At 36.3% G+C, this 22,351-nt stretch overlaps 1 protein-coding gene across 3 annotated transcripts in view; it reads right to left on the reverse strand.

Moving 5' to 3' along the window:
• TNPO1 (transportin 1) overlaps positions 1–22,351 on the reverse strand; it is an 80,656-nt gene that overhangs the window by 9,765 nt on the left and 48,540 nt on the right. For all 3 annotated transcript variants that reach the window (XM_082075277.1, XM_082075278.1, XM_082075276.1), the window contains 14 exons: positions 20,142–20,223; positions 19,307–19,429; positions 15,737–15,855; positions 13,162–13,222; positions 12,355–12,523; positions 10,169–10,321; positions 8,815–9,040; positions 6,077–6,248; positions 4,523–4,609; positions 3,641–3,748; positions 3,295–3,453; positions 3,115–3,202; positions 1,626–1,724; positions 1,325–1,420 (listed from right to left, as the gene is read on the reverse strand). In XM_082075277.1, the coding sequence (XP_081931403.1) occupies positions 1,325–1,420; positions 1,626–1,724; positions 3,115–3,202; positions 3,295–3,453; positions 3,641–3,748; positions 4,523–4,609; positions 6,077–6,248; positions 8,815–9,040; positions 10,169–10,321; positions 12,355–12,523; positions 13,162–13,222; positions 15,737–15,855; positions 19,307–19,429; positions 20,142–20,223 (1,742 nt within the window). The remainder of the gene's footprint in view (positions 1–1,324; positions 1,421–1,625; positions 1,725–3,114; positions 3,203–3,294; positions 3,454–3,640; positions 3,749–4,522; positions 4,610–6,076; positions 6,249–8,814; positions 9,041–10,168; positions 10,322–12,354; positions 12,524–13,161; positions 13,223–15,736; positions 15,856–19,306; positions 19,430–20,141; positions 20,224–22,351) is intronic.

Consider the following 22,351-nt stretch of genomic DNA (forward strand, 5'->3'; position numbering starts at 1 on the left):
GTTATGCATCCACATTTAAAGTAATTATTAAGAGAATTAAATTAAAAAAAAAAAAGTCAGTGCTTGGATGCTTCCAAAAATCCTCTAACAGAGATGGAAGCAAACATTTAAGTACTGGATGCCTCTCAGTTACAGGTGTTACATATCCATCAGTGTAGAAGAAGGGGGTCAGGGCAGGGGGAAAGAAAATTTATATTGCTATACTATTCCATGGTATATTTCACAACAAGTAGGTATTTGCTCCAAAATTATATTTTCAAAAAGTAGTATCTAGAATATGCCAGACAACTAGGTAATTTTTCCTTCAAGTTCACCTTCCATACTAAATTGGGTTGGGGGACAGATAAAGTGCAGCTTTTAAGTTCAGAAAATACCAGAGGAAAAATATGCATTGGAAAAAAAAAAAAAAAAAAAAAAATCCAATTTATCTTTTGCTTTGCTCAAAAAAAACCCCAAACCTGTATCAGTGAATTTGCATAATTTTCAATCATGTCAGGTATAATGACTAAACCATCATTTACTTACAAGACAGTTTTCAAACAGAAAAAAAAAATTCTCAATTAGTAAAATAGTAAACCAGAAACTGGTTGAATTTATTGATAAAGTTTTGCTGAAGTATGGAAGGTGCTCTTCATACCAGAATGTGCCCTCTATAAATGCAAAAGAAACAAGCCTCAGAAATTCCAATTGAGTAAAGCATTGGGGATTGCTTCCGATTTGGAAGGCAAAGCTGTGAGCCAGAACACAAAACCTGCATGCCATTATTAGAATTATTTTCAGAAATTTGTTATTAAGTGACCAGGTAATGGACACTATACATAATTTCAGTTGTGTTGTGGTAGAACTGCCATCACAGATCTAGATTTTTGTGTGTGATAGTAGAAGTTTATCTTTAAGAAGAGTGCATTTTTTGTAAATTCAGGGAGTTCAATATTTGTTTTATATGTGCCAATTACATTTGTTTTAAACACTAGATGTATATATACAGTACACAGGTAAAACAACATGCATATATTAAAATCAGCGTGAACTAAGTCTTTAAGTATTACTGCATAGATTTGTCACATTCAATACACAAAACTAGAAAAATACTTAAAGTGAGAAAGCATTAACTTTAAGAATCTAGATATATGATAGATGGTTTGCTGCAAGACTGAGACTTGTAAGAGCTTCTGCAAAACAGAGTTGCTTTTGCTTATGAAAGCCAAATACATAGCAATGAAATTAGTTCTTGTGTGGTTCCTCTATGCAATTTTAAAAGTCATTATATATAAAAAAAAAATCTCTAATTCACTTCACCATGTATGGTTCAGTTATTGGGTACCTGTGTTCTCTAACAATGTCTTTGGTGTGTTGGGTCTGTTAATTATTTCTACAAGCTGGTGCAACACCATTGGAATATAAGGCTGCATCTCTATACCTGAAACAGACAAAAAAAAATTCAGAAGAAAATGACCATTAATATACATAATCTAAATAGATCGTGCACACTGATTTTACTAAAACGGACATGAATCTCAGATTAAATTTCAACATGAAAGTATCACTAAAAAGCCTCCAAAAAACCACCTAGACGAGCCATGCTAAATGTGATTCAAAGGAAAAAAAAAAAAAAAACATCTTACCCATTTGGATGGAGATTTCTCCAATTGCCCAGGTGGCATTGTTACACACAGAAATGAATTCGGGGTTTAGGTTGGTTCCCAAAATAGGCATGAAATCAGCTAGAAAGAACAACATTTTAAAATCTCATCACACAATCCAACCATCTTGTCCCATTACTGTAAGATCACGGGGGGGGCAGGGGGAAAGAGTTGTTTCTGTTGTTTGCTTTGTTTTTAAATGTAAGCCTATTTAAATGCTTGGGAAGTGTTACACATGAATTAACAAGAGCTATATTTCTACTATATATCAGATTAACCTGGATTTTAGAACCTAAGCAGATCAATGCAAATCTTTCCAAATTATGATTTTAAAATGTTTCTAATAGGCTTTCTGTAAGTTTAGAAACCTTTTTTCCCCCCTTCTATTGCTAGGGCAAGAGGGAGAGAGTGGAAGAAGGGGAAATAACAAACACAGCTACCAAGTACTTGTAGTTTTCTAATACAGTCAAACAACCCTCAAATCATAGAACCACAGAAGAGTTTGGCTTGGAAGGGACCTCCAACGGTCACCTAGTCCAACCCCCCTGCAATGAGCAGGGACATCTTCAAATAGATCAGGCTGCTCAGGGCCCTGTCCAGCCTGGTCTGGGATGTCTCCAGGGATGGAGCATCTACCACCTCTCTGGGCAATGCAGGCCGGTGTTTCACCACCCCCATTGTAAAGCATTTCTTCCTCACGTTTATTCTGAATCTCCCCCCTCCTTTTTATCACCTGGATAGCTATGTATTCACCTATGCTTGAAATAACAATGAAGCCTACAAGGCAACCACATATTTTATTACATGTTAAGAATAAATTAGTCACAAAGATGGTTTATAACATCTACCAAATAAATCTTAAATTCCAAGTCTATCCAAGCATTCATTTGGCAAGCTAAGTGTACCTCAAGAGTACCTGTGGGAAGAGACAGCAAATATCACAGAAGGGTATAACTGATGCTACTTCCCTACTGAATTTTAAAACAAAGGAAAAAAAAAAAAATCAAAAAAAAAAAAATCAAAAAAAAAAAATAAAAAAAAAAAAAAAATCAAACACAGGCCCAAAACCTACCCTGCAGCCAAGTTTTACAATTTCAATATATATGTAAAATTTTAGGTAACAACAGACTCTAGTGGAACAAAAAAAGCTCTAAATTGAAGAATTTATCAAAGAACACAACTATTTTAATTGAAATCAAAGAATATCCGTTTTGCTATATTCCAGCACAACAGGTGGCTTGTTACATTATGAAAAATCAAAAATGACCTATTTCACTGTCTACAAAAATAAGAACATGTCTTTTATACACACAATTCAAAGGAGAAAAGACTAGAGACCCTTGATGATGAAGGAACATGAAAACTTAAAACACCATAAAAAGGCAACCCACAGAATAGGGAGCTTAACAATGGCTAAACCAGTCTCTATCCATTTCCAAAACAAGTTGTTTAATATGTAAAAGAAACATACCAATGCAAGGCTTAACATGCTGAAAACACGCCTTTGTCAGATCACCTAACAATGCAAAAGAACTCTGCCGTACCTCAGGCATTTTATCCTAAAGAGAAGAAGAAAAAAAGACAATTCTAGGAGTGTTACTCATTCTCTTAAGAAAGAAAATCCTTGGATCAAACCGGTCACTCAACTCACCTGCATGCACTGGTACATTAGTGTCAGGATATTGCTGCGAGCCACTAGCTGTTCAATGTTGCCTCCAAGTCCTTCAGCTAAACCACTGAGTAAATCAAGAGCCACAATCATGAAATCCTTATCTGGAGCCTCATATTGGTCTGGCTGAGCATTATGCAACTGCAACAAGTAAGTACGCATTTTCAAAATGAGTATTAGATTTTCTCAAGAGTACACATAAACAAAGTTTCTTTTAGATATTCAATGGTCACATTACAAATCGTCCTGCAAACCCGTGACTTTACATAGTTAATACATTGGTTTAAGGAGATATTCTGAAAACACTGGAGTAGCAATAGAAAAATACCATGGCTTGTGCAAGGGTCTTCTGCACCAGATTTACACAACGCTGGTACACGGGTTCACAGTATGGAAGAAAGCCAGATTGCAAGGCAGTAGCAACTGACGACAGGCACTAGAATTAAAAAAAAAAAAAAAAAAAAAGAAAAACAGTCACTACCTTTCCTTACACCCCTGAAGTGCTTTTTACCTGAGAGAGGTAAGTTTAAAGATATTAACATTTTAAGTATACCCACGTGTAGCTGATTAAGTAAATACAATCTAGAAAGGCAGTACCAATTAGCTGAGTTAAGGCAACTATCAGCAAGTTATTATTCCCTCCTGTGTATGCTGTTTGAGATAGTGTCTCAGCAGCAGCTTCTACTTTGAGATAGCCAAGAAAAACAGTAACAATAATTCAGCCAGCATGTACACTAAGCTTCAGTGTCTTGACCAGGAATAAGCCCTAACATTACCCAAGAGTTAGGAAACTGATTTTTCTACAGGTGTTTTCCCACTTCACACTTGGTATAGACTACATTGTCTGTTTCATACCTTCAGCTTGTTTGACAATAGCTTTAATGGAGGAATGAAGGGAGAGTAAGGAGGGAGAAGACAAGACTAAAAGGAGGACAGAACATCTATTTTTATTTTTTTTTTCTTTTCTCAAAGATTCCCAAAGAAAACACTCCAGAATGGCAGAAAAAAAAAATTCTAAAAGACTTCTCCTAAACCTAATGGCATTTTCTCAATCACAACATTTTCTTACTACAGTCAGAATATTTTCTCCGTAATGGGAAATACCCAAAGCTGTCAGCTTTTACAGTCATACTTCCTAGTAGAAGCATCTTTAGTAGAAAGTGAAATTGCTAAAATGAGTTGATTAAAATATTCAAATTTTAGAATTTACCTCTAATAAAGGGAAAAGATCTTTATCTTCATCCTTCAACATGTTCCACTTCTGGATTAATGGAGGCATTAGCATCTGAATATATTCCTGTTTAAGATTAAAACACATCAGCTGTTGAAACACTTCACTGCATCCTATTTTATTTCAAATGATGTACTAAGAATTGATATATATTCTACTTTTTCAAAAAAGAACCCTGATGTACTGCAATTCAGTCATTGCAATACATGATGCAGTTTAGTATTAGAATTCACCATTTGTGTCTTAAGATTTTTTGCCAAAGCAGAGAAGTACCTTTGCAGAGTGAATCTTTTCCCCCAGGTTTGTTTCCAGTCTAGCTGCCTGGGTTGTCACAAATCTATATGAGTGCCTCAGGGCCCATGGAAAGTGTTTTCACTAGGAACGCAATCTGACTGTGCATCTGCCATCTGCTTTTCTCAACCATTTCCCATTGCCCTGATGCTACAACGCTATCCCTCCATGTTCCTGAAATTTCTTCCTCAGTCAACTAACCATCCACGAAGACAGCGATTTCCTATCCCTCCAGAAGGATGTATTTACCTGTTCTGTACAAAGCTGTTGCATCTTCCCTGCCACTGCACAGCCATAGTCACAGGGGCACTGAGCAAAGCATTCATATAGTGTTTTTCCTCCCACAAAGTATCAACAGAACCAATGGATGCTGCCAACTAATGCTGTATTCAAACATACAAAATTCTAAGTGAACTGAAGGAAGCCTCACCATCAGCAGGAGCTCCCATTTACCCTCCTCCTGGCATGGTCCAGTGTCAAGATGGCCAGGGCCAGAGAGAGACTGAAAACGAGGTCCTTTGATGGTGTGCGGTCTCAGATGGCAAGTAAAATGCCATGGAAACAACTCAAATTGTTTTATTATGGTGTGTCTATGTCATGTGAAACAGTATAAAGAAATTTTTAAAATTTCAATAACCACCATAAGAGGATGCACACACATGACATGTATGTGCATTCTATTAATATATGGACACTAAAAACCACCAATACTACATTTGCCTATGTCTTATCTGTGCTTTGTCCACAGGATTCTGTGGTTTTATATATAAAATGCCTGTCTCACTCTCTGATACAGCAATTTCTAGTGATGATGTGCTCCAATACATTAGAAAGAGACACACAAAGAGCAGCTTAGCTAAACCTTAAGTGATAACAAAAAAGTGTGGTCATTAGAAATTAAAACACACATCCCACAAATTCCTCTAAAATCCTGTTTCATATCTATAGACCTAAGTATCTCCTCTGAGCTGGAAAATTCTTAGCATGAAAAAAACAGTCACAATGAAAAGCAGATTTCAAAAGCTACCACATACACAATCATTTATACAAAACAGCGAATATTTGTGTAGTGTGAAGATTACATGCAGTCTACGTATTTTACCTGTAAATGTTTAGTATTAATGAAACTTACACAGAAATATCAGCATTTCTATTTTGTAACATGTAAAGCACACTACAAAAAACACTGAATCAGTTTTTCAATTAGGATGAGTGCTTCTAGAGAACATAAGGTATACTCACTGGTTTATTTAGATGATGTCCTACAGAATCTGCTAAAGTTCCTATAGCATCATAAAGAATGAGCAGGTTTTTATGCTGGTATTTACTAAATGCGAAGACCAAAGTGTCAAGTATATACGCAAGATAAGGAACAAGCTCTGTACAAGCCTCCTCTTCTAGAGTAGCAAAGGCACTGAGGGACAAAAAAAACAGGTCAATTAATATATTGGAAAAAACAAAACAAGATGACCCCCAAACACCCCATACTACCCATTTCTATATAACCATAAAACTGTATTTAGTTCTCAAATTCAACCAAGATATGTTTCCTAATTGCATTACTGAGACAACCTCATTTTATTTTGATTGAACACATAAGGATTCAGCTCTAACATCGTGATGAATAAAATCAGGAGATGCTGCTGTAAAACCCATCATGTATGTGCAGGAAGCCCCCAGTGAGAAAAGCATTACTGTACACAAGTTACAATATACTAACTGAAGTAGTAGGAACCATAACAAAAATCTGTGTACCTGAGTTAAAAATGGCCCACTATCTTTAATGTACGCTGTAGCTGCACCTAGAAGCCCTAGTGCTTTTGTGCCAGTACAACACCAACATCAGCCTGTAATCTCGGCAGCTCACTACATAAAGAAGCAGATGCAGAAAGACAGCAAAAAATAAAAGCAAAGAGAAGGGATGAACAATTTTAGTCAGCCTTTGTCAAAGCACACATCATGGCATCATGGAAACTTTTGAGATTGTCTATCAAGTGTTTGAACAACAGCATTAAAAAGCCATCAAAATCAAACAAAAAGTCTCCACACACCAGACATGATGCTTCAGAGAAACAGGGAGGAAAGGAAAAAATTATGCGCCAGATATATTGGCCTACCTTGTGTTAACAAGATTATTATTAGCCTTTCCCTGCACTAAAAATGCATGCATCACTGCATGAGGTGAACAATCCCCTACTAACATGCTACCAAACACTGAAATGCCTTTTTCTTTATTATTTTACTACTATGAAGTATTCTTTCAGAAAAGCATACAACATAAGCAGGAAACCATGCTTCAGTAAAGTATCTTTTTGATTGCCACCAACTAAAGGAGGAGTTGCTCAACACTAATGAATGTTAAGATGTCTGATATGATACAGAAGTTAGTGATGAAAACACACAGTATCCTATGACCAATATTCAGTTTGATAGACTTTAACAATCTGTGCAACTATTCATTGTATGGATGCAGCTTTTTGCACCTCTCCAAGAGGATTATGGTATTTCCTCGCAATTTAGAAAGCTAATAACTATGTTTTGATTTATAACAGCTCTACATTTTCTTTAAAGTGGAGTTTCACAGACAGTTTATTTTTTAGCTGCTACAGTAATTTTAATGAATCTCTGCTTTAATAAAAGCATTTTAAAACATGCTATAAATCTGATATTGAAATTATTTTTAATGTTTCGATTTTATCTCTTTCTTACTACTTTAACAGTTTCCACTGCAGTTTCATAAGCACTACATGAAGTTATTTAACAACTGCAACACAGCTGCATTCAACTACATGCACATTTCAACCATGTTTTGGAAAAGCCAAGTATGAATAGAAGTGCGAAGGGTTTTGTTTGTGTTTGAGGTCTTTTTGTCTGTTTGTTTGGTTTGGTTTTAATAGAATCTATACATAATCTGATTCATTGGATCTGAAAATGTGTGAAGCAAGTATTGTTGTATCACCATCCTCCTGCTCATCCAGGAAGGAACAGATTATCTCTATGAAAAGACAGAGCAGCCGTTAATGCCCAACAAATTTCCTAGTCCAATGTTTGAAGGGTTTAGAGCCAAAAAGCAAACATCGCTTACTACTCAAGTCTTACTACTTCCCTTTTGTTAAATTCATTGTATCTGTCCTCAGACAAGGATCCATCTACCCCTTTTGTGCAAAGCTGAGCACAAGAACTCTGACCTCAGCCTCCTCCTTAGGCTCTACTGATATTTGGGGGTGGGATATAATAACAATAATAAATTTGCATGTTTCAAGTGTTAAAAAACACAATCAGATGCAGACCTAATTCTGCTTTATGATGAAGCCTTCTTGGCAGTCTGCTGTGTACACTCCTACCCCACATAAACTGACATGTAAAAGCTTTTTCGACGAGCTTGCTGCACAAGAGGAGCACCCATTCCCATTCCACTAATGGCGAGTCCATTAATCTTATTTATTTAAAATATCAGCAGACAAGGGGGAGAAGGGAATCTTGTATCCCAGGGCCTCCCTTCAAGAGAAGGAGAACATCCCTTGAAATAGTCATAACCCAAATGTTTTTGTAATCCTGAGCTAAATATAAACAACACCAGTAATCCAATGATAGGGCAGTTTTCCATGGCAATCAGTATTGACCTTGTTCATAGGCACATCAAAAAAGCCAGACTTCTGCTCAATGAAACATTATATACTGAAAATAAACAAGTGTCACAAACAGATAATTTCTTTTACTACAACAAATGATTAAGCTTGGTGAATCATACACACTGAAAATAAACTGGACAAGAGAAGTAAAAATGAACTTTTTCATGTTATTACAATACACAGTTTGTGACTGCTCCAGAAGAAACTCCATCTACTCCAATTTAAAAGAAAAAGAAATACATTAAGAGCCAGAAGCTGAGTCACCCATTCATTGATAAAGGCATTAAAATAGCTTCCCATGAAAAAGTAGTGTCACAGATAGTGCTTTTTGCTTAAGCTCTGGCTTACCTGCAGGCAGCTTCTTGTACTCTCTTGTTGCTGTCCAGGATACGCTTTAGCAACTCAGTCATTAATGGCTTCAAGTATGTGTCTGGGGGTTGACTAACAACCCAGTGTGCATAGCGACTAAGAGTCCAGCATGTAATGGAGCGCACAAGAGCCTTTTTGTCAGAGAGGCACTGAATAAGGTGAGGGATCAGCTCAGGAAGATATGGAATCATACCCTGCATGCAGCCTAAAAGGAAAAAGATAGCTGTTGCAGTACTAGAATTAACAAAAAGTTCTACTGTTTTGTGCTTTCTAGAAGGGATATATTTTCATTATCATGTAGGAATACCTTTTAACAACTGAAACAAAGCAAGTCTACCTAACTTATATCAGGTTAAAAAAAAACAAACACCTTACCTAAATGATAATTAAAATCCTCTCATTTCAACTACATTTCTGCTTCAGTGCTTGCCCAGTCTCCAGAAATTCTGCTTTATTAAATGGAGTACAGCAAGTACATCCAAATAAATATACATTTCCAAATAAAGTGAATTTATAAAACTTGGAGCTCCCACATAAGTCTACTCAGAGTAACCAAGACAAAAATTAGAGAAAGGCTTGGTCTTGACAACAAATCATCCCATCATTAAAAAGGATTCCTTAAGAAATTTAATTTTTTTCTTGTTTTCTCCTAATATCATACAAATACTGACCAGCAATAAAAGCCACATGTTTCAAGTCAGCAATGGCAGTAATGCACTGAGCTTTGCCCAAAGTACTTTTACCTTGCTTGACTTGAAATCAAAACCAACTAAAAAGTTTTCTAGTAACGAAGAAAAAAGTATGTTCTCCAGGCACTGTGGGAAAAGAAAGATAATCCAGGCATGATTATCTTCATTATTCCTTCATCTTGCAAAAGATGCTGGAAATGCAGACAAAAAGCCAGGCAGGGCTAGGAGCAAGAACAAAGGAATGGAAGTTGTCACATTTAAATTGGAGAACCACCCACATAAAGCAGCTCAGGACACTAAAGTCGCAGGAGTGAAGCATTAGAATGAAATATAAGGCTCAAATTGATTAAATATTCCTTTTTTTATGAAATCAAGGTAGTATTTCATGAGAGATCAATAAACATATCCTGCAGAGTTAAGAAGAAATAAATTACCTAAGCTACTTAGCCTCCCAACCATGCATAAATTTGAGATGAAAAATTAAACTGCAGTCACCAGTTAGTAGATGTAAAGATTAATCAGCAAAACCAAATCAGCTAAGGTTGTATACTTAGTTTCCCTAAGTAAATTCACTTGGAAGGAGTCACGGGGCTGTTTTAGAACCAATAAAAAATTCATCAACCTGATATTCACTGTTGCCTTACCTTCAGCAATCGCTCCAAGAACAAGGATACCAGATTCTTTAACAACCCACTCAGGATGGAAGAGCAATTCCTTCAAAAGGGGCAAGATGTGTGGCAGAAGTTCATCACGAAATACATTGGCTAGGACATCTAGAGCAGCAGCAGAACATTTCCCTGAGGGGAATTAATAATGTTAATCTCTGCTTATTATACAAGTATTTCTAATTATGCAACATAATCCTAATTTTAACTTTGAGCTGCCAGTAGAATCTCAGGGCATTAGGAAGAAAGATACTTCTATTTCATTACAATACATAGTGATCCACTGTACTCTGGTGCAAAGCCACAGTTCATAGAAATCCATTTTGCAGCACTGAAATAGCCATTAAAGGTACTTGTACACTGGGGGATATTAAAACACTCACTGACAGGAACCACACCATTACATTGCAACATTATATACACTGCATGATTTCTGGATGACGTGACACTAAGCAATCAATAAAAGTCTGTGACGTGAATGTAACATGTTGCAGAAACTAAGGAGAAATGCCTTAAAAACCCCAGCATGAGATTCAAAAGAAAATGCTAAAACATGACCCATGTGTCAAAGTAAAAAGATGCAAAATTGTCTTCTAGAGACTCAAAGGAATTTGCTGGCCTCTACTGAGCTTTTATACGTTATTCCTATTCTCTGATGTGCCAATATGAAGAACACCCCAACATCTGTTTGGAAGTTGTAATCCGATGTTTTTAGCGAACACTCAGAAAAATCAGGAAGAACTTCAAAACATGATTCAGAAATCCTTAATTTATTTTTCTGCTTTGGTGTTGTCATGTCTAGAAATAATAATGTTAGGGTGGTTTTACAAAGAATGCTCATATTACAGTATTTATACTGAACTTTTTGCTTATTATGATCTCAGTTACTTTTTAATTTGTCATAAAGGAGTCAAGCAATGCTACTAATTGTTAGGCTGCTCTGATGTTTCCTCTCTGTTTAAATTGGAAGTCAAATACAGAACACTGCGTAAGAAATAGAGCACACAATTCTGGTTTTCAGATAGTCCAAATTCTCTCAAATCCAGATAGTACATGTCAACACAGATTTCTTAACTCTTCTGATCTTTCTCTTTCAGGCCAGCATTCCTGGATGACTTTAGCTTCCCCATCACCTTATCCAGAACTGTGGACCAGATGGCACTCACTGTCATTTCAGCTATCTTTTTCAGAAAATATGTATTTAATTCTGCAGTCTCTGCACACAGTAGTGATAAGAATAGCACTGAGCCTAAAACTTAAGAAAAAAAAAAAAAAGGCTTTACAGAAATAAGTATATTTGCACTCATATACTACTACTACAAATTCAGAACTGATGCAAAATTGTTTGACCATAGGCTTCAAGGTACATTAAACGTGTCATGAAAATTTGGGGCTTTGGAAGAAAATAAAAAATTATGTGGATGTGTCAGAGTCTCAAGGCATTATTCCACAATGAGGCTGCTTGGAAAGTACATTTAAATCAGATTTGTCAGAATTTCATTAGCTATTTTCTATCACTGAGCTTAAAAATAAGTTTGTGGTGCTTTCTTCCCTTACCACATGGCCTATTGGCCTAAAGATCCTATGACTCATACAGAGGCCACAGGAACTGTGGTTTCCTCACAATTATCTGCTTTCTTCATAACTAACATGTTATATTCCAGTCAGAAGAAAATTCTTCACATAGAAAAGAAATACCAGTAACGACACATTCACATGGAAAAACAAACCAAAAAACAGCCCCAAATTTTAGAGGGAAGACTGCAGTAAAAGAAAGCATTACTAAGCTTCCTCCAGCTATCAATGTGTAAGAGCTTTTTTTATTTTAACTGATGTTAATCAGGTGATACATTATTTTTATTATCTTGTAGAATTAAAATTCTAGGTCCAAAAGTTCTGTGGAATTGCCACCAGTAAATGTTTGCAGCTTGATCTGTCATATTCAAAATAAGAAACAAGCTTACAGATGGCTAGCTTTTGCCGATACAGTAACACAGTCAAAGTGTCATCTAAAAGTCTCCCCCTCCACCCCATAACACCATATATGTCAGCAGACAGTTCTTATTTTCAAAACCAAAGGCTACACACAGTCTTCTTTTTACTGTACTTCTTGTATTATGTAAGTACCTCTATTCTAAAATACTTTACACATTACTTTGACATACTTAGATTCCAGTCAGAAACAGTATCATCATCATCAAGTTCATCATCGTCATCGTCATCATCTTCAATACCATCTTCTTCATGTTTCTGAGCCACTGTCCGTGAACGATGAAAACGAGGTCTTATGTCTTGTTCGCTATCTGGAATAGCTTCATCTTCTTCAACATCCCCCTGTCATCAAAACGTATTATCAAATAAACTAGTCCAACTGTATTGCCCAAAGAAATCAATAAAGTAGTTTTAGCCCAAGACTTTATAAGGATATAAAAAGAGTCACATCGCACTTGTGCTGCCCAGCTAACTAAAAATGCCATTGTTCCTGCATTCTGCTGCTGCGTTTACCAGAAAAACAACAGGAAGACAGAAGCAAGACAGGCAAGCTCATACATATTTCTTGTTAAGAAATTACTCCTGATGGGAATGAAATAGAAAGACGTGCTAGAGAAATTCTGGTACACAGACATATTCTAACATATAGCGATGGAAAAAGCCATGTATTCAATCTAGAAGGCATTAGAACTAATTCTGAGCATTTTTTTAGGCTGCACTGTTGTAGCAGTTCATAGGTAATGGCATCTCAGCTCTGACTAAGTTGAGTGAGAGGTGACAGGGGCAAGGCAGGAAAACCCACAGATTATTTTCTGAACACGGCAGCAGTCACATTTAGTATTTGGAACAGCACACCTTCCCCTTAATTCTCCATTGAACAGATGGTAGGCTAGATCTGCCTCTTCTGATCTGAATAATTCCGATTGATAGGTTAGAAACTAACCAGATAGTTATACAGAGTAAAAAAAATTGATGCTCACCTTCAACAGAATAATGTCGATCTCTGAATACTTCATGCCATTTACCAGCACAGGTATCAGCCTATAAAGAAATTTTGTTACATGTCAAAACAACACAAAAAAAAGCCAGTTTTCAGTTACCCGGGCCATAATTTTGGTTGTAATCCTCACAATCCCCAACAAAAACAAAACAAAACAAAAACCAAAAACCCCAAACAAAACAAACGAAAAAGCAAAACAAAACGAAAAACAACCAACCAAACAAACAAAAAAAAACCCACAAAAAACCCAAAACCCTTTAGCCTTATAACAAAAGCTACTACCTAAACCAAGCTGCATGTTGTATGGTTCATCCACACTTTGTAATCTGAAAAAGTGTTAATTTTGAATTACAAGCTTTTAACTAGAGTTTGACAGATAATACAACTGAGTTTTAAACTTTAAAAATCAGAAAATTTTAGGTATGATGAATTTATTCTGAAGCACCTTTCAGAAATGAAGTCTGAAGGTTTCTGGTGAGAATTCAGACTCCCATAATATGCACGATAAACAAGGTGGTTCCCACGAACTCCCACAAATAGTACTTGTCACTTCATCTACTTGTGGCTGAAGACTCTACCTTGCTACTCTTCAAGATAGAAGCCTAACTACCTTAAGTTCTCCTGTTCTTTTGTGATCACTTCAATAAGACAAGTTGCCAGCATTGCAGAGATCCTGAATAATCTGTATTAGGATTTACTTCATTATTAAACTGGTTATGGCTATGGGACACTAACTCTACAGACATATAGCTAACAAAAGTACTGAAGGAAAAAAAAAAGTCAAATATTCCACATAAGAACACATTCTCCACAAAAAGAGAAAAATACATATTACAATTCAAATCATGCTAATAATGACCATGGACTGATGCAGCACCAGTGACAGACTCATTCTCTCTACATTCTGCAGCTGAGGAGTATTGTTTTTGAAGGTACCAGGACAACAATACTCACGCATTGCAATGGCACAATTAACTTCTGAACTTTTAATGAAGGAATAGTAAGTATACACATTATCACTAATTCACTAGAAGTTCTGCAGCACACTTCATGAAGTATGCAGGAACTATGTGTTTTATAAGAAAGCCTACAGGAGCAAAATGGAACAAGATGTTAGACACCACACGAACAGGTTTTTAGAGGATCTTGTCCCACTTTTAATTTCATATTAAAAAATTTTAAGATTATCATCAAGAATTGACAAACTTACATAGCTCCCTAGCCAAACAGGACTCACCAACAAATAAGTTGCTTTCAACAAACATGACATTGAAGGATCATGAGAGAAATATAATATTACTCTTGTTTTTCTAGAAATTTTAAAGCTTTTTTTTTAAATAAAAAATTATTATGATGCTGTGTCAATGTTCATGAAGGTCAAAAGAGGTTTAATAGTAGTAGTTATTAACTAGTAGTTAATAACTACTGTTATTCTCAGTATAAACATGAGGTGTGTTGGGAAGGAGGTGCGTGCACTTCAGAATACCGCTATCATTGTTTTGCCTTTTCAGTTACAGGAGTAGGAATTAAGTAAAACCATTTTAACAATTTAAAATTATTTCTCATAAATTGGTTGTCCTGTTTTCAACTCCTATTCCTCCACCACTACAACAGGTGTTTTAATCTCAACTCTACTTTCTAATTGCTCATGAAAAATGCAATTTTGCTTTTTTTTCTTTACTGTTGCACTCTATAATGCTTATTTTTACTGAGAAGAATACAACCTCTTCTTGAGTGAAAGAACTGAATCACAGACAGATCTTGAAATAACTGTCACAGTAACTTAAAGCCCTCCATGAATATATAAAGAGCATCCATTTACTGGCAACACTGAAGAATTCACTTCTTATTGCAAAAGACTTCAGAGCAATCTGGAAAAAGTTATAAGAAACGCTACAGACATGCAGATGTTTACATCCCAAACATGGATATTAATTCCCACTCAAAGATCTACACTTTGAAGCATATAACAACTCTTGAAAGTTACAAAAAATAGTTTTTTAACCTTAAACTATCAGGAGGAACACATTGTACAATCCTTCTCCAAGTTTAAATTGCAGTAGCAATTGATATAAAACTGCTTCCTAAATCCAAATGATGTCATGCCATTTTGTTATGTTCTTTATAAAGTGTGGAATCTCTTGCACGACTATGTACATACAAGCATTGCAGAGATGCCTACATCACCAGTAGTCAAGACAACAGGCTCTTGGTACACCAGATATTACATGTAATGTCATGTGGACATGTTTGAGCTTAAGTGCACATCAGCAAATATTTGCAACCATGTCAAGGTTAATGGCCTGTTAAGGTAAAGCACCACAGTGACACAGCTTAGGTTGCTTCTGCAGGTCACTGGGTCTGAAATCCCCAGAAGTCTTTTCAATTAACCCTGTGCTACAGCCATTTTTAGTACGCACAAGAACTAGCTACAAGAAAATTCTAAGCATGCTGCAAGCTAGATATAGTCTTTATGAAAGTATCAGGAACAAATCAACTGAAGTTTAAAGAATACTATTTCAAAGCAAATAGGAGTTGTAATTCCTAATACTTACTTAGTAAGATGCCGACATAATACATCTTTACAAATTGGCTGTTCAGCCAAAGTCAGCCAAAACTCACAGGCCTCCAAAGCCACATTTTCGTCTTGGTCCTGGGTCCTCTGAAGCATGTACTACACAATATAAAAATACATTACTTAAATAAGATAGAAGTTTTAAGTGTCCAGAAAAAGCTATCAATGATGCAAAGCATGTTCACAAAACCAGACTATGGTACCATATCAATTTTGTTTCTTTGGGGCAAGGATGAGAAACAGACATAAAAGACTGCTTAAGGCTATCTTGTGCATAAGTTAAGAGAGTTCTTTCTTGATGCTACATGATCCAGATTCTAAATTTCTTCATTGCTTACGTGAGAAAATTATTATGAAGAAACTGCAGAGACCGAAGATAATAAACAGCAGTTTCCTGCAAATAGATTTTTTTAACTATTTTTTATCCCCACTTTGCACTTTTGAATAAAAAGGTATAACTTCACCCTTACTAAAATAGCAGTACTTTTTTACTTCTAGTACGATAAAAAAGCTTGCATACCAAATCATGAATACCTGACAGGATGTAATTAAGTAGAATCCATAACAAGAAAAAAAAGTCTCACATTTGTCTAGCATGAATGGGAATTCAGAGATTCAGTATCAAATCTTCAAGTTTGCTATTAAACCTTAATCCTCCTTCAACCAAAAGTAATCAAATATCTGCATAAACAAAAATCCTACAGAGACTACTGCTACATCAGTTTCTTACATAAAACTGCCAAAAAAATTTAGAGAAGACTCTTATGACTTCCAAAATACTAATTTCTCCATTCTTCCATGTCAGCTCTTATTTCTGAAAGAGTTGGCTCATGCAAGTCCATGCAGCTATCTTTCCTCATACATAGATTCAGAGCAAAAGAAATCCCTCTTCAGTTGATTCAGAATACCATTGTATTCTCAGAATTAAACAGAACAGGGGGACATTTATTATACTTAGGCATTGTAGGGATGCAAGACTTACCATGAACAGCACCTCTTCCTAAACAATTGCACTAAGTCACAAGCTTTCCCTAAAGGTCACTATTGTGATTCAGAACACTCAGTAGCAGAAATACTGCCCTGTTCTGAGCTAACAACAGACTGCAACCACTCACTGCAAGCATGGTTTCCTCAATGCATGTTAAAAGATGGGGCATTTTTCCCTAAGGGGCTTGAAAATCCACTGTTTTGCTGTGGATTTGTTATTTGTCAGGAAGACAAAAAACAGAATGACAAAAAATAATCTGTTTGAAGACGCCCCTCACGCTGTCATTCCTCTTTAAGTATCTATAAGTATCATGCTATATGCTCCAGGAAGTTAGACAGCCGACTGAAAACGCTACTTACACTCAGTAGTGTAAGATAGTCATATACACAGCTTGGAAATCCTAGCAAGAACAGTGAGCCTAGTAATAAAGCAAAATGTGGGAAGGGTATCTGAAGGCTTTATTTTTTTAATGTCATACCAAATTTTGATAAGTGCTTTTAATGATAAGCTATGAAGTTCTACTGACTTTAGGCAATGCAAATAGTTGCTTTGTCACAATAAATTACAAAATAGCATAGGACAATTATTCAGTACAGTTTTCTGTACTCTATAACAAACAATATTGTGTTAGTCTTGTTAACTCAAGAAAAGAATAGTGGGATACACAAAGTATAAAGAAGAACATACCCCTTGAGCAGTAACAGACATATCTTTATCTGAAGAAAGCAACAGGATGCAGAAATCAGGATTTCTACTGAGAAAGATCTCAGAAGCCATGTGTTTGGATAAATATGCTCTGCGAGCATACAAGTGCAATCTAATAATTGAAATGTTAGGCTGGTTTACTCTTGACATGTGCTGTTACCAAGTTCTCAGACAAAAGAGAAAAGAAAAAAATCTGGAAGTGCATGCTCAAAACAATGAAATCCAAATTCAACCATTCCTGTATGCTCCAGGGACTTGGCAATGAAGTTTAAACTTGTCTGCTTTAAAAGCATGATGTGTGCCAAGGCCTTCTTAGAACCACTACTAGATCATGAATATTCTTAACTACTTTAAAGGTGATTCTCCATAAGCATAAAGAACATTATGTAGATAGAAATTTCTCTCTTTTAAGACCATCTTAACTTCGAGCGGCAATCAGCAGCATCATTCAGCTTGGAGGCATTAAAGCCTCAAAGGTGCAAAACCTGACTCATTTGAAAGCTGAACAGTCAGTTCTGGGATGCAACATTTGCATATACCAGGATGTATACAGAACTGGGGAAATCAGTAACACTACACAGTGTCAAAACTAACAAAAAAAGTTTAGACTTTGTAACAGAATAGAAAGATCACTACTATTGTCTTTAGTAAAGAGGAAGCCTAGTAACAGTTTTCTCAACAGCAAAATTCCAGATACAATGAGAATACAATCTTAGATCTTTTACTGTTTGGTGACATCATTTCTAACTACAAAGTTCAGAAGTTCCCTACTGATCTTAGAAGGGTGAAGAGACAGATAAGTTATCATTTCTTAACAATACCATCTCCAAAATTATTCTGTTTAAAAAAAAAAAAAATAAAAAAAATCCTCAACCAACAACAAAACCAAAAACCAAAAAACCCCAACATACACAGACACAAAAACACTCCAAAAAAACCCACCAAAACCAAAACAAGCCTATCACCAAGTATCAACAGTTCTTGCTTGTCCCATGTTATATGAGATTATGTCTGCAAAGACTGATATCAGAGAATTCCAGACAACACGCAGGAAGACTAGTCAGCAGGCCAATTCTGTCAAGGGTCACCTCAGTTTTATGCATCTGTAATGCCTGTGTAAATGAGCAAAAAAAACACCTTCATTGTGTTGTCTGGACATAGTCTTATAGAATCTGACACTGGGTTGTGACCCACTTGTCCACATGAAATCTGCATGAGAAATGTTATGATCTTATCTATATTTCCAGTCTGACAAGTAGCATACGTAAATCCTACTGAGAAACTACCACTATTTCCCAGAAACGTGGAAATTACAGATCAATTGAGCAGACAAAAAACAAGATGAATGTTCCTCTGATAAACAAGTCTGCAATAATCTAGAATGGTAAGGGAACTATCAAATGACATTAACTTCTACAAGTGAATGCAATGGGAGGCAATGTCTACAGTAGCTCAAAGAGCATACCTCAGCTATATAAAATAATATGCCTTATCCTTGTTATGGTCAACACATCCAAAAGAAGTGACAGTTTTAATGTGTAAACTGTAGCAGTATCAGCACTAGATTCTTAACATGATCTTGTCATTTGGGTTCAACCAATGTCTGCCTGCTATACAGCATAGCTGATCCCACCCATTTCAGGATCAGTTAATGAAGAACCAATAAATGGCACATGCATTGCCTGTTTAAAACAATATCAAGTTGGCAATTAGTTTTGCAATCTCAGTCTTGAAGGAAAATGAATAGTAGGCAAGTGCAAGAGTAACACACCCGTTTTGATTAACACTTTTTATTTGTTATTACTTCTGCAACCCCAAACAGGTTTTTCAGCATGCAATCCGAGAAATGAGACTCACCTCAACTATACTAATCATATGAGGAAGCAGGCGATCCATTCGAACTTCCAGCAACATTACCAGAGCACGGCAAACGTTTTTGCGCACCTCAGGCTCCTCATCACCAGCCAGTGCAAACAGATTCTGTTGGAAAGGAGTACCAGTTGAAAATTCTCAGTTCACCTAGTTCAACTTGCATTTAAATGGACATTACTAGCAAATGAAAGTATGCAAATATGTAGTTCTCTATGCTCCTACCCTGCACCTGAGAGCACCGCTTTATTTCTTAAAGACATATGGCTTAGCAAATGAACTCTTCAGACTCTCACTGTACATTGTACACATAAATCAAAACACTGGGTAATGCTACCACTGGCACAAGAACAGCATTTCCTGGATTTTTTTTTCTCCTACACATAAATGAAGTTCTGAAGCCAGAAAACTCTCTCCATCAACAGCAGCAAATAAAATACTCTAGATAACCCAAAATCCTACTCTTCTAATCCATGTTCAATAGCAGTATTCAGAGACCCAGATGGACTCAGCAACATGATGATCCTTGTAGTGTACTTTCCATCACAGGTGACAGACCGCCACCATTACTTTCACACCTTTATGCAGCAATTTCCTCTACTTATGAACAGAAAACATCTTTCAAAATACTATGTTTTGGGCTTCAAGAGTGCTTAGAATAATCAAATCTCAGTACAAGCATACAGAATAAACTTGAATCCATGTGGACTGAGGCTAAGAATGGATAACCAAAAATGAGGAGTTTGGGGGCAGAGATGGCTGTAAACCGTAATTCAGAACTCTTGATAAATCAGATATGTAATAATGAAGAATGCACACCCACCTCAATAAAAGAATCTATGTGCAACATAAGAGCTTGAGTTCTGCTGATGATAAATTGATTGACACACGCAACAGCATGAGACCTACAAATGGAACAGTTAAAAATATTTTTTTCATTAGTTAAAAACACTTTCTAAACTGTACAGAGGCATAAAAAAACATTAGGAAGCAAACTACATTGTTCAAACATTTTCTAGAGGAAAGAGGGAACAAATCTGCACATCTACACTACTAGCAAGCAAAATTATAAAATCATATTTTAAGTACCACCATATACTCTGATACAATCTAATAAATATTTTAAAATAACATATTCAATAAATAAAACCAGAGAAGGATAACTACACCTGTTATATTTGCTCCAAACAGCAAGGATGTTCTTTTTGAATATATTATGATTATTGATCGTCTCAGATATTAACAATTCCATACAAGTCAACATGGTGAAATTCTAGTATTCCCTTCTTTGTTGTTAAGTACCCAACTGCCTTTGCAGTATTTTTAGCACTTCATGAGATCAATGTATGTCAAGAATACAGCCGGAGCTTAGAACAAACATACACTTGTAGCAGGATACATACTAAAACACTGGTGGTAGGAACACTAAAAAATGAAGCATTGGTTCCTCTATTCCATTTCATACAAAGCCATTACTTAGCAGTCTTTTTCATTTTCAGAGATACAAAAGTCAAACTCCCTAAGTAAACACACAAGGCAAAACTACCTGTAAAGGCCTTTGAAGATCCATTAAATATTTTCACTAATCTAACTCCGAACTTCTATTCTGTTCTGGCATTTCTTGGAAGACTGCCTCATAAAACATTGTTCACAAGTTTTCTCTTGACAGATTTAAATATAAAGTATTTTACTGACACTACTAATAGCTTTCATACTTTGGCACTATAAAGTGAAACCAAACTGCAGGTCAGCAGGTGGCCTGCCTTAAACTTGGAACTGGTTTAACAGTCTCAAAGCCACAAACATCACAGCACAGGAAAAAAAAGTGAATGACTGTATAATGTGGTAAGGAAAAAAAAAGCACATTTTTTTCCATCTCTCTCAGCTCCAGAAAAGTATTAAGTTTATCTTTCCACAAGAGCAAGTTCATGCTTTGTTACATATTTTTCTTAGTGTGGATCTACTTTAGGTCAGTTTCTAAATCTTACTTGAATCCTACCATGATGTATTCCAAATTACACTCTTCCTGTTAATATTCACCTACTAATATTCATCTACTACTGTTGGCAATGAAGAATTGCCACACTGCCAAGTTGAAGAATCTTTCAACATAATTTTCAAACGGGAGTTAAAAAACCCACATTTCACAGAATCACAGAATGGCTGAGGTTCAAAGGCACCTCTGGAGGTTATCTGGTCTAATTCCTTTCCTCAAGCAGGGTGACTCAGCACCAGTTGCCCAGGACCAGACCAGATGGCTTTTGAACAACTCCAAGGATGGGGAGTCCACCACCTTTGTGGGCAACCTGTGCCAGGGCTTGGTCACTCTTCCCACAGTAAAACAGTGTTTCCTGAAGTTCTCAAGGAACCTTTTGAGTTTCACTTGGTGACCACTGCCTCTGGTTCTATCACTGGAAAGAGCCTGACCATACCTTCTTTGCTCCCTCCCTTGAGGTATTTACACAGGATGATGAGCTCCCCCAGTCCCAGCTCTCTCAGACTTTCCCCATAGGAGAGATGCTCTGGTCCCTTCATTGTCTTCACAGCCCTGGACTCTCTCCAGTATGACGATATCTCTTTTGGTCTGGACAGCCCATAACTGGACACAGCACTCTAGGTGTGGCCTCACCTCAAAGATGAAGGGAAGGATCACCTCCCACAACCAGCTGGCAACACTCCACCTCAGGATAGCACTAGCATTCCTTGTGGCAGGGGCACTCTGTGGGCTCATTCTGGGGTAAAAGCTACTGTTCTTTTTAATTAATATTAGCAATGGCAATTAATTCTGGAATTTTTCTTCTATCCTATACTTCCGTTACTTTCAAGACATCAATACAGCTTGACAGTGAAAAGATGATGAAACCTTTAAATTTGATTCAACTGAAAGATACAGAGCTAAGTTTCGGTGCAGTTAAAGCAGAACTTTTTTGCTGCAAGAACTGAGAAACTATTATCAGCTAAAGCATTTTGACTCTCCCACTACTGAAGTGATTACAAAATGAATGCAAAATTGTTCATTCTAATCAGAATATT

This window comes from Streptopelia decaocto, assembly GCF_964273445.1.
Source record: "Streptopelia decaocto genome assembly, chromosome: Z".
In the NCBI taxonomy this organism is placed as follows: Eukaryota; Metazoa; Chordata; class Aves; order Columbiformes; family Columbidae; genus Streptopelia; species Streptopelia decaocto.